The sequence below is a fragment of the Coffea arabica genome, chromosome 2e (genome assembly GCF_036785885.1).
Source record: "Coffea arabica cultivar ET-39 chromosome 2e, Coffea Arabica ET-39 HiFi, whole genome shotgun sequence".
Classification (NCBI taxonomy): Eukaryota; Viridiplantae; Streptophyta; class Magnoliopsida; order Gentianales; family Rubiaceae; genus Coffea; species Coffea arabica.
Window position 1 is genome coordinate 70398312 of NC_092313.1, and position 11299 is coordinate 70409610.

Below are 11299 nucleotides of genomic sequence, written 5' to 3' on the forward strand. Positions count from 1 at the left end.
CTTGGTTCATCTTTACATTAATCGTCAGTTGGAAGCAACGTTTCTCTAAACAATTGATAACTCTCAAAATCGAATGCCTAAAGAAGGGATCCGTTCTCATGAAGGTTAATATAATTAGAGCAGATGCAAGAAATTTGCAGTAACTAAAAGCAGCTGACTGTGATTATTAGCGGAAGTAGTTCATGTGAAATTTGATTATCTCAAAATTGTGAAGCCACAACTGTACTTCATTGTGTTAATCTAATGTTACAGACTTGTTTACCTCCATAAGCAAGAAGCGAAAAAGGAGTATAATTGCTAAAATAAAGTTACCTTGAAGGACTGCTTCCTCCTAATCATTCATGTGTTAGTGCATTCAGGCCAACCCTTAAACACAGGAAAGTTGATACTTTTAGCAGAAAGTACATTAGGTAATTTATCTCTCCTTCAAGACTTCGTCATCTCAAAGAAGAAGAGACTAGTACATCATAATTATCCTTTAGCTGCTGGCTTAATTTTAGAGCTCTGACCCTTCTCAAGAACTCTAAACTCAAATGCGATGGGAGATTCAGATTGCTTTTCAGGTTGCAGGTTGCTTCCATCACTATCAGTACTATCAGTACTGACTCTAATGGGGGTATGTGCTTCATTTTCAAGATTTGAGGCTTTACTTTGGTTGACCCTTTGCCTCTCAAATTCTCTATACTTATGTAAGTACCTCAGCATGGCCTCTGCATAGGTATCAAACCCTAACGTGCTCAGAGCCCAACAGATGTCATCTCCATTTACAGTTTTTCTGTTCTCCTTGTAACACTTGTCAGATGCTTCAGCTGTGACGAAGCTTATAAACTCTGTTGCACATTCTTGTATCGTTTCCTTAGCTTCTTTCGAGATTTTGGCACTTGGTGGAAGGATCTGCCTCATGACCCTTCCCACATTGGCAATTGGCAGTAACCTATCCTGCTCATCAACCATTTCAGAGGTCAAATGGATAACTTTAGCTTCTGAATGCTGACACGTTGCTCCTTCATCAATCATCAGCACATATAAATATATATACTTCTGAACAGATGCATATGTGTGCAAAGAATGTGCACATGTCATGTGAACCTGAACCCCGTGTGCATGTATGATATGAAACAAGCTTGCATGGGTGGCAGTAGTTGGTGGGTTAGGGCATCAAGATTGTAAAATTTATGCCATTCGCTAAAATGCAAATTGACGTATAATTCATGATTCCATGTAATAGTTCATATTCCCAATTGAACTTCACAAGTTTGTAACAATGTTAATTAGATCAACTTGTCTCTTTTTTATTTGGTAACGCTAGAATCTCAATATGCGATTGCATAATTTAGGTGCACTTATTAAATATTGTTAGCACAAAAAACTATGTAGCGGAAGTAACATTAAAATCTTACAAATAATAAATAATAAGAAAGGCACGGGAGGAAACAAAATATTCTATTTAAATTAATTAATTTTCCTCACGTACAAACTGAGAATTCCAAGTTCTTAAATAGAGAAACATAACCGCAAATCTTATTCTAATTATAATACCAAAACATGACTCAATTTTATACTAAATCTAATATAGTTACCAAATAACAAATCAATTTTTAAAACTATTAAAAGTCAAAATATGTTTGGTTTAAAATATGTCAACAATGTTTCTCTTAAACCAATATCTTATGTTGTTATCTCCTATGCCATCACGAGGTTCAATTGCCTTTGCAGCCTCTGTAGTAATGTAACTCAAGTACAACCCTAATTTGCAACTGATACTCATCTGCATATTTATGTGTGAAAGTGGACTATCTGTATACAATTTTGCTACTAGTTCTCCTTGATCAAAAAAATCATCCATATTGATCCATTCACAATTACAACCACCATATTTCCTTGAATAACAATCCACGTATCTTTCAACTAATAAATTATGTCTTTCATAATCTTCCTTATGGTCATAATTTTCACCATCGACAAATTCTCTCTCCTAGGCAACTCAAGACAATTTACGTACTTTCACAAAATTTTTCTTCCTTGCTTGAATTTCCTGGATTTCCTGACTTCAGACTTGATCAAAACAAAATATTCTTGGCTTTTCCTTCTTGCCAATGAGGCGTGACATATATGCACAGTTGGGCTACATTATTTGGTTAGACTGGCTAGAGAGCCAATTAAGAAGCTACAAGTTGAAGGGGACTGGACAAAGTAGAGAAATAAAAGTCCATGCCATTGTTTCTTTGTGGTCAATTTTAGGTATTTGTGTTGTTAAAAGTGATCTAGCAGGTTCACAAGCCGGGTTTTAAGAAGAGCAAATGTGACTTTTGAAAACTTTGAAATCTGAAACCCTGTTGATAGCTTATTATTCAATGGAATCACACGATTTATATATGGTCCCCTCTTCCCCTCCACCCTCAACTCCTTTGTTAATTTATCTCAGTAAACCATGGCTTAATGCTTCCAATATGCCCTGAACTGTTGCTTATTATATTATTCTTACGTCTTAAAATGAATGGACAACAACTTTGCACGACTGCATGTTGTGGATGGGATCGACCAAAGATCAACAGCTCAATATATGACGTCAAAGGCATGATATTTAACCTTTAGTTGTTAGGTTTTAGTCAAGTTCTAATAGGGTTTTTTTGTATACTGGTTGTTTAATGAGAAACTTATGCCCTCTTTTGGCTATACTTAAACTTAATTATTTGTATTTATTATGCATTTCCCATCAGGTTCTCGAATCACTCGTCTCCTTCGAATAATAACAATTAGTAATTTTGTGAACCGTCACCACTCGAGGTTCTTACTTTAGTTCATAATAGCATAATATAGATCTGGAATAATTTGTCTACGTTTTAAATTGTTGTTCCTATGAATCTCTTTGTTAGGTCTTCCTCAAATAAACCTCAACCACTAATTCTCTCATTTCCATACAACACCTAGTGTTGAATAATCAGCAATCACATCAATTATATTCCAACATCGTCTCCAGCAATATGGGTGAATTTTAAGGTTGTCACTATGCTATTTATAGTGTGTGCGTAATGCTGGAGGCTGTTTAGGTGGTCCTTAATCTTCCCTCTTTTGCCTTTATATTCCCTTATTTGATTTGTTTGTTGCTCCATCCATCACATTAGTCCAATACTTCCTCTTTTTGGCAAAAAAATAGTATATTTATTTGTTTTCTCTCCCTCTTTCTTCTCTTTATATATATTGTTTGAATAATTAAGACCAACTTCTTGATTCTTGTGATGAGCTCAATAACTTGTATTCCTTTCGTTTTTTAAGATGGAATAGCTAAAAGTTTGTAAAGAATATCGAATACCTAAACCATATTGCTTACGAAGAAAACACTTCTAGTGCTTTAATTTGCCCTATTCGATGGGAGTGAAGCATTATCTATGTGGATTACCAGAGAAAGTAAAACATAAAAACGTATTTCACCTCCAAATTGCGCAAGAATCCACAATTCGAGGAGCTAAATTGAGTAAAACGAGATAGATAATTGCCCTATTTGCTAGTTTCATAATGAACACAACATGTTAACACGTGAATTTACTGTGTGCTGATTGACTGCAATTTGATATGAAAAGAGATTATTTATTGTTGTTACAGAGGTTGATTCATTCTCAATCAATCTCGAACATAACTAGCTTCAATTTCGAGTTTTGGCTTCATGTACATTGAAATTGGAGACCAAATGCTAAATCGAAAGCTATGAACATGCTCAGGATCCTCTAATTGATGCTGATTTATCGTGCTTTAAACACCTTGAAAAGGAAATAAGAGAGACAATGAAAGGGTTTCATTGGAGCCTTTGACATTGATTTGCAGAGTCACTTTATGCTTCGATCCAACCCCACGCTTGCCATAGATCATTGCCTTTAAAGAGTAAATGGGTAAAAGGAACAATATCAAGAACCATAGATCATTGCTTTTAAAGAGTAAATGGGTAAAAGGAACAATATCAAGAACCAAATATAAGTAGTTGAGAGGTGACGTTTAAGCCCTGATGATTGCCTTCCCATGTTTTCCAAGTAATGGACTAAAACCTTTTTTCTTTACTAAAGCATTTTCGAGTAAGTTTCTTCGATAGTACCCTAGCAAAGGTGTGGCCTGAAAATTGACAAAATGGTACATTCACGTTACCCTTATTTAAAAGAAAGATTCTCATATATAGTCATAGATCTCATTTGTTGATTTTGTCTTCTTGATGAAGGATATTTTAGCGTTATTATTTTTTACTATCTACCTTGTTCTAAAAGGTGGAGTCAAAAGAGTAATCTAATGATGCACAATGCTTCTCTTATTGACAGATCTAGGGTTTACAACTTTATAGGGTTCCCATCTATATTATATTAATGATTTTTGGTGAAACCCATAAAGGGACTATGAAGAACCCTAAGCTTGACAGTCTTTTGAGGATCTTCAGACTTCAGAGTATTAAACACCCTCCTCCTCCTCCCCCCCCCCCCCCCCCCCCCTCCTCAAAACACCTCAGCCCCCACTCAAATGGCTGTCGTAATTATTCAGATTCTTTCCCTCCCGAACCCTACTCAAATGGCTCTCAGATACGTTTAGCTTCTGAGAGATATATTGTATGCAAAATAATTTGTGTGCCTGAAATATATCATGAAGGAAGGTACTAATGCCTGCAGCTGATTGGCAAAGCCCGTAAAAGCTGTGAACTAATAATCATAATCAATTTCAACGTGTTTATTCTTGGAATAAAACATAAAAGTAAAAGTGATAGGTATAGAATGCCTGTGAAAGGTAGTCAGACATTGATTTTCATCTCAGATTGGATTAAAGTCGTAGTGTAATGAAATTTTTATATGTCTCCAAAATCCAGTTTAGCTGGTATGAACATTAATAGGTGACCTTTGAAATTCTTGACTCGATTCTTGAACCTTTCTCTCTTCCATTTATGTTTATAAGCTTTAAAATCTCCTCTTGAACTAAAAAATTTTATTATGTCTTTGTAGAAAAGTTGATGTGGATAAAATCTGGATCCACATAGAATCATCTATTGTTCAAGAAACTTTCAAGGACTTTTGCATGTACCATTATACGTATAATCTCTAGCAGGAAAAGAAGGCTAATAAGATACTTTATGAGGTTGCATCTTGAAGCATAATGTGAAACCAAAGATATAATTGAAAAAGTGGCTAGAAATCTAGTAAATTTCTATAAACGTACGATTGACAGTATTCCTATAGTAACAGTCCACCAAATCTGATATTTTTTTTTGCGTTTTCTGTGTCAATGACTGCTGAACAATATTCCACTGCTAGGTTGAGCTTTTGATAATGTGGAAGCAACTGTCGAAGAAATAGGTGGGGAATCTTTTAAAGCTTAGGGAATGTGGCACCCTTTGTAGTTTGTAGACATAAAGAAAACTGATATTTGGCAAAAGGAAGTAAAATAATAGAAGAAGAAGTCCTAAAAAAAGGTCATTAATAACAATAGAAGAGGACAAGAGCAACTTCACTCGTGCTTTCCAGTATTAAGGGCCATTTGCTATAATGTTTACCTAACAAATATTTTTGACATCTTGCTTTTGAAGAGTTAAGCTTAATTGATTAATGCTAGATGATTATTCTTCATAAACCTGGACTTTATCTTTTAACAACTCCCATTAGTGAAAATCTAGAGTTTACTTTCGGGTGCTTTTAGATCAAGAAGATCTGATTCTAGCTATAGATTATGCTGCAGGAAAGATCCAACGCAATTTTAGACGAATACTATCAGGAGATAGAGTTAAAATCAAAATAAGCCATTATGATTGAAGTATATATATATTTTTAAAGTACTCAATGAAGGGTTAAAATTGAAGTCTGTTTTGATTCAACCATATGCCTTTTAAACACTCAACAGGGTAACATTGGAATGATTTTGGATTCCAAAATTTTGCCAGTATTGCAAGAACCTCATTATTTTTAACTCAAATATGTCCTACTTATATATAGGGGCCGCTTTATTAGCTGTCGAAATACTATGGTGCCCACTAGATCCTCCAGAAAACTTTTCACCAACAATTTTTTCAAGGATGTCTTTGAAAGCCCTAGCACAGGCAACTTTCACCCTTCTTGTCACCCCATTAATCACCATGGATCGATGTTCATGCAAGAATTCAAGACTGATGTTTTGGCGTACCAAGTTTGAGTGCTTTCTTTAGTGCTCTCCATATCCCCAACCTCTCATGTTGATTGAGCTGAAAAAAGAGAGAGAAAAAAAGATTAACTGAACACAAACCTTCAATCTCTTGCTCAAGGAAAAAATAGGCAAACCAGATGGGGAGTTTTCATGCTAGCATTCAATGAAAACATTAGAGGATTAATGTAAAAGTTTTATTTGTCGAACCATTTGCTCCGTTTCTTATGCCCATCTTGTGAAGAACTAATGTAGAGCATTTAATTTATGAGAAAATCTTATATATATATATATATATATATATATATATATTAACAGTGCATACATTATTACGATTGGATGTACAACACATGCAAAATTTGGATTTCAAATTCAAATTCGAATTATGTATCATGTATCTAATGGTGAAAGTGTATACACTGACACTGTCGGTATATAGAAGATTAATTCTTAATTTATTAGAGTACTTAATCCTAAACTGAGATTTAGTTTACTAGAGTATTTAGAGGAAATGGTTAAAATAGTTACTAAATTATTTTGTGTATCAGTTTTGCTCATCAAACTTTTTGTTTGCCCAAAGTAGCGATTTAACTAATAAAAAAGTTTTTTTTTCCACTTAACTAATAAATACTTTCACCTTTAGTCACTTAACTAATGAAACATAAGCTTTTTTTATTACAAAATGTATATTCTAATCAATTGAATGACCATTTAGACATAATAAATTGTTGAGTGGACAGAATAGGGAATATTAAATTGCTTAGTGACAATTTGTGACATTTGCTCGACTATTTGAGCCAATGAACAAGTCATAGAACATTTTCAGCCCCATTTTGCCCTTATTCATTTGATCACTTTCAATAATAAATTACAACCTAGTATTGAAAAGTGTTTATAAATTTATGGTTTCTCTTGATCGTACGACCTATTAAGTCTATTGAGAAAAATCAATTCAATTGCATAGAAGATTATTTAAGAAATTTTTAAAAATAATACTATAATATTTTTGTGATGCGATGCGACAAAAAGGTGATCAAAGATAAAATATATGGGTAATAGAAATATTTATGATGCAATTAACAAATTTTTTGTAAATTTTGACTCATCCAAACAATTCATACTTCAAAGCCTAGGTTAGGCCCATTAATTAGTGTGATCATTGACAATGAGAAATTGACTTGGTGGTCCAAGGGCATGTTTATTGTTATCTAAAGTTTTGGGCTTCTCTTTCATGTAAATCTTTGCTCCATGATGACCATTTTATTAATCCAATATTTGGCCCAAATATAATGCTTGCTTGGGGTTTGGGCTCATAAACCTGTTGACCAAACTAATTTCAGAGATCAAAATATGCAACTTGTTTTAACTGATCTTGTTTAAACTTTTCAACTTTGAAACTGCTTGAGAAGTTCATATTCTCTGCAGAATTGGAGAAAACTCCCTCTCTCTAATTCTATGAGAAAAAGCAGATATTGGTAGTGGAGTGAAATGGGAGGGTGAAACACTTCTCCAATGGATGAAATTCCCTTATATAAAGAAAATAATGATAACAGGAAGTGTATTGCAGAAGATGAAACTAGCAGCTGCGGTGATTTGTAGTGAAAATTCAGGAGTTTAACCGTTTCCTCTGATATTGGCGTGTCATCCTGATTAATACCCTTTGCCATCTGAGGTTTTCAATATTTTAGACTGCCTTCTGTGTTTGATTTCAGAAATCATAATATAGAATGCAGCTGATTCTTTTGTAGCACAGGGATAGAGCAGTCAAGATGAAGTGAACCTCCCTGAAATGGATACTATATCAAGTAATGTTCATATCCCACCTTTTGTTAACATTCTGGTTATTCATGAATTCACATGCAAGGCTAGATTTCTGCACATTAACATGCTATATCGCTCAGCAATTTGCAGGTGCACCATTGAATTTGGTAGATGGCAAGTGCTGCATTGTAACTAAGGCAGCACGTTGTTTCTGTATTTGATAACAATGGAAGCATACAGATTTAAACATTTTATGTTATCAGTACAAAACAAAGGAAGAGAAAAGGTGAAAGCAGAGTCTGATCACAAAGCTCGAGGAGGCTTCTCTAGCAATGCGGATAGGTATACTTCATCCTTGGATTTAGGAGAAATTGCCCACTTGTGTTTTTTGTACCTGAACTGCAGAAACATGTACATGTAGTCATCAAGATCCTTCCTATTGCAGAAGAACCTGTCAATCCACAGCAAGCCTCCTGGCCTCAAGATACGGTCCCAATCAAATAGGATGAAGTCCAACAATTGCAAATCAATCCAGCCATCCATGAATCCAGTTGTGTGAATCAAGTCCAAGGTGTTATCAAAAAATGGTAGCCTTTGATTCAATGTCAAGTAGAGAGGAACCAAACCTCTGAGTGCAATCATCTCATTGAAAGGAGCCCGAAGGTTCAGAGCAGTGGAGACAATTGTGACGTTCTGTTCTCTCATTCTTGCAGCAAATGTACCGGTACCAACACCAAAGTCGAGTCCTATCCTTATTTCACCTGGTTTGATGGCCAGAACATCTTTAATCAAGAAATCAATAGGAAGTGAGGTATTTGTTACCCACTTAAGCGTCTCCTTCTCCATTTCAAAACATCCTGTGCATTTGGAATAGCCTCGTTTAGGATTCTTGCTCGACAAACACTCAAAGTTCCTGCACTGATAATTGCTCCACCTTACATTTCTACCATCAGGGATTTTCCAAAGGGACTCATTAATCGGGTAAGGCCTTTGGTAGAGCTTAGAAGCCCTTGTCAAGCAACGCCTCCGGGGCAAGGGATCACAACCATTCACCATAAGTTTCTGTGCCAAGTTCCAATCATCTTTACAATATGATCCAATGTCATAATCCATGTATTCTTGCAATTCTTTCTTCATGGAAACGCAAGCATGCCCTATAGTGTTATATATCTTCCCTGTTCCATAGATGTTAACCTTCCCAACTCTGTTGTCTTTCGGGGTAATATACTTCCTAATCTCCTCAGTAACGAAGGTATTGATCAAAGGATCCTCCTTGACATTACTAGTATCATTCCCTTCAATACGAGGCAGCCTAATTTGCCTAAGAGCAATATGAGCACTATAAAGAGGCCTAATCACCTCCTCCTCCAGATATCTCTTATACTCTAATTTCGAAATATTGCTCTCTCTAAGGTCACCTTTGTTTCTTTCCATCTGCTGAACAGCCATTTCAAGCTTAATCTGCAGGCTATCCATCTTATTAAGCACTTCATCCATTCGAGCAGTTAATGCTCTAACATCAAAGTTCACATATGAATCTTTTACTGCATAAAAATGGCGGCATATATCCTCGTTATGATAGAAAAATCCAGCCGAGTAGAACCTAAATAAACTCGATAAGCTAACCAAAATCACCAGCCCTCCCAGAATAATCTGAAGCCAGCCAATTATTCTGCCTAATCTAGGCTTTGGGCAACAAGTCTTGGCCATCTTTGATTTCCCTAATTGAATATGACGGAAGTGCTTAGAACTAATTGCATAATAATATATATAAGACTTGCCCCTTAGCAACACTTTAAAAATTTCTGAATGCAAATGTTAATAGGATAACAAGCAGTAAAGCTTAACATAAATGCATTGAGTTGCAAGGCAATGATCTCAAAATTGTTACCTGGGATTGGATTCCAAGAATGAATATTGATGTGGGATCTGAAAACTTGGAAAATCCCAGGATTGAATCAGGGGTGGAAACCTCAAAAAGGATACAATTCAACAATGATCTTATGACTCCACCATGAAATGGGCTTGTTGAAGTAGTTGAACCCTGACTGATACATATGCAAAAAGTTTTGCTTAAAACTGATTTCAGATTAACTTTAGAGCTGGAAATTCTTGAACTGGAAGTTTACTGTTACAACTTGGTCACATTCTTGAGCTTAAACAAGGCGCAAATCTCGTGAAGCAAAAAAAATAAAGTGCTCCCAAACCAAGGATACACCAACACACATGAAAAATGCAAATGAGCGCAAAAAATATCCATTGAAGGAGTGCAGATTTCTTGTTTAGATACAGACACAAGTATTTGTTAATAATCGTGGTGATCTGAAGACACATGGTGCTGGTAATATAGTACTATTATCTCAAGCGTTGACAAATTTCAGAAGGGGTTTGTTAGGTTTCCGATGTCCAAATGATCAAATGAGGTTCGATTGCGGCAAAAGTTTGAAATGTTTTGACCGTGTGCGGCAAGTTGTACTCTGACTTCTTCTTAGTTCTTACTTCTTAGTCAACGTTTTATTATATTTATTTATGAGTTATTTTTTTCTATTTTATTGTTGTCAATAAAAAAAAATATAAAAGCTATTCTATTTGCTGAAATATAATCCAGGAATCATGTGAAAACTAAGAAATGATAAATTTCCTACTGAGGAGCACTGATAGCAGCATATATATCCAGTTACGAAACCAGGATCTTTGTTCATAGGATGCAAAAATATTAGCATAAACTTAGTATTTTAGTCTTTTAGTAAAACTAAAAGTTTATTGTAAGTACAACAATTTATTCAATATTAAAAAAATTGAAAAAAAAGTTCTCTACAACTCGTTTTTATTTGGAATAGTTATCAGATCATCTAATGATATAAAATTACATAATAATTAAAAGGGATAATTTCAGAAACCACCCCTGAGGTTTGTAACAATTTCATTGAGCTCCCTTGAGGTTTTCAATATTATACTTACCTCCCTTGATGATAGACAATGACTATAATAATTTTTTCAAAGACAAGCCATTGATAAAAAAGATAACAAAAAAAAAAGAGAAAACAAGTCTTCTTGACCAAGCCACATATTGTGACCGAACTGTTTCACCCATGACCATTAAATTGTAATCTTCTATCACTCAAAAAAGGAAGAATTTTGGTAATTGAGGGGCTTGGCTGTTTGAGTGGGAAAAAGGTAAGGATTGTGAGTTTTATGACTAACGGTTTGGTAGGCAATATATGGAAGAAACCTATAGAGAGGTAAAGATTATAAAGATAAGAATTATGATGGTGGATTTTGGCATCTTGTTCGAAAAAAAGAAGAAGTGATAAGAGTTTGAAATTTTGGGTAGATGTAGAAAACCATGGGATGGAAAATATCAGGACATTGGCTAAGTAATAAAACTCATAATTTT

General features: G+C 34.8%; 2 protein-coding genes across 2 annotated transcripts; both read right to left on the reverse strand.

The window, feature by feature from the left end:
• Nucleotides 1–221: 221 nt before the first annotated feature.
• On the reverse strand, nucleotides 222–1048 carry LOC113729417 (nuclear transcription factor Y subunit B-4-like). Its single transcript, XM_027253717.2, has one exon. The coding sequence runs from the start codon at nucleotides 1015–1017 to the stop codon at nucleotides 472–474; it is 546 nt and encodes a 181-aa protein (XP_027109518.2). The 5' UTR covers nucleotides 1018–1048; the 3' UTR covers nucleotides 222–471.
• A 7017-nt stretch (nucleotides 1049–8065) lies between these two features.
• On the reverse strand, nucleotides 8066–10268 carry LOC113729640 (probable methyltransferase At1g29790). Its single transcript, XM_072081485.1, has one exon. The coding sequence runs from the start codon at nucleotides 9610–9612 to the stop codon at nucleotides 8206–8208; it is 1407 nt and encodes a 468-aa protein (XP_071937586.1). The 5' UTR covers nucleotides 9613–10268; the 3' UTR covers nucleotides 8066–8205.
• Nucleotides 10269–11299: the final 1031 nt, after the last annotated feature.

Bases quoted from the DNA above. Each gene is read 5' to 3' on its own strand.
- LOC113729417 (XM_027253717.2), bottom strand. From the start codon at position 1,017: ATGATTGATGAAGGAGCAACGTGTCAGCATTCAGAAGCTAAAGTTATC.
- LOC113729640 (XM_072081485.1), bottom strand. From the start codon at position 9,612: ATGGCCAAGACTTGTTGCCCAAAGCCTAGATTAGGCAGAATAATTGGC.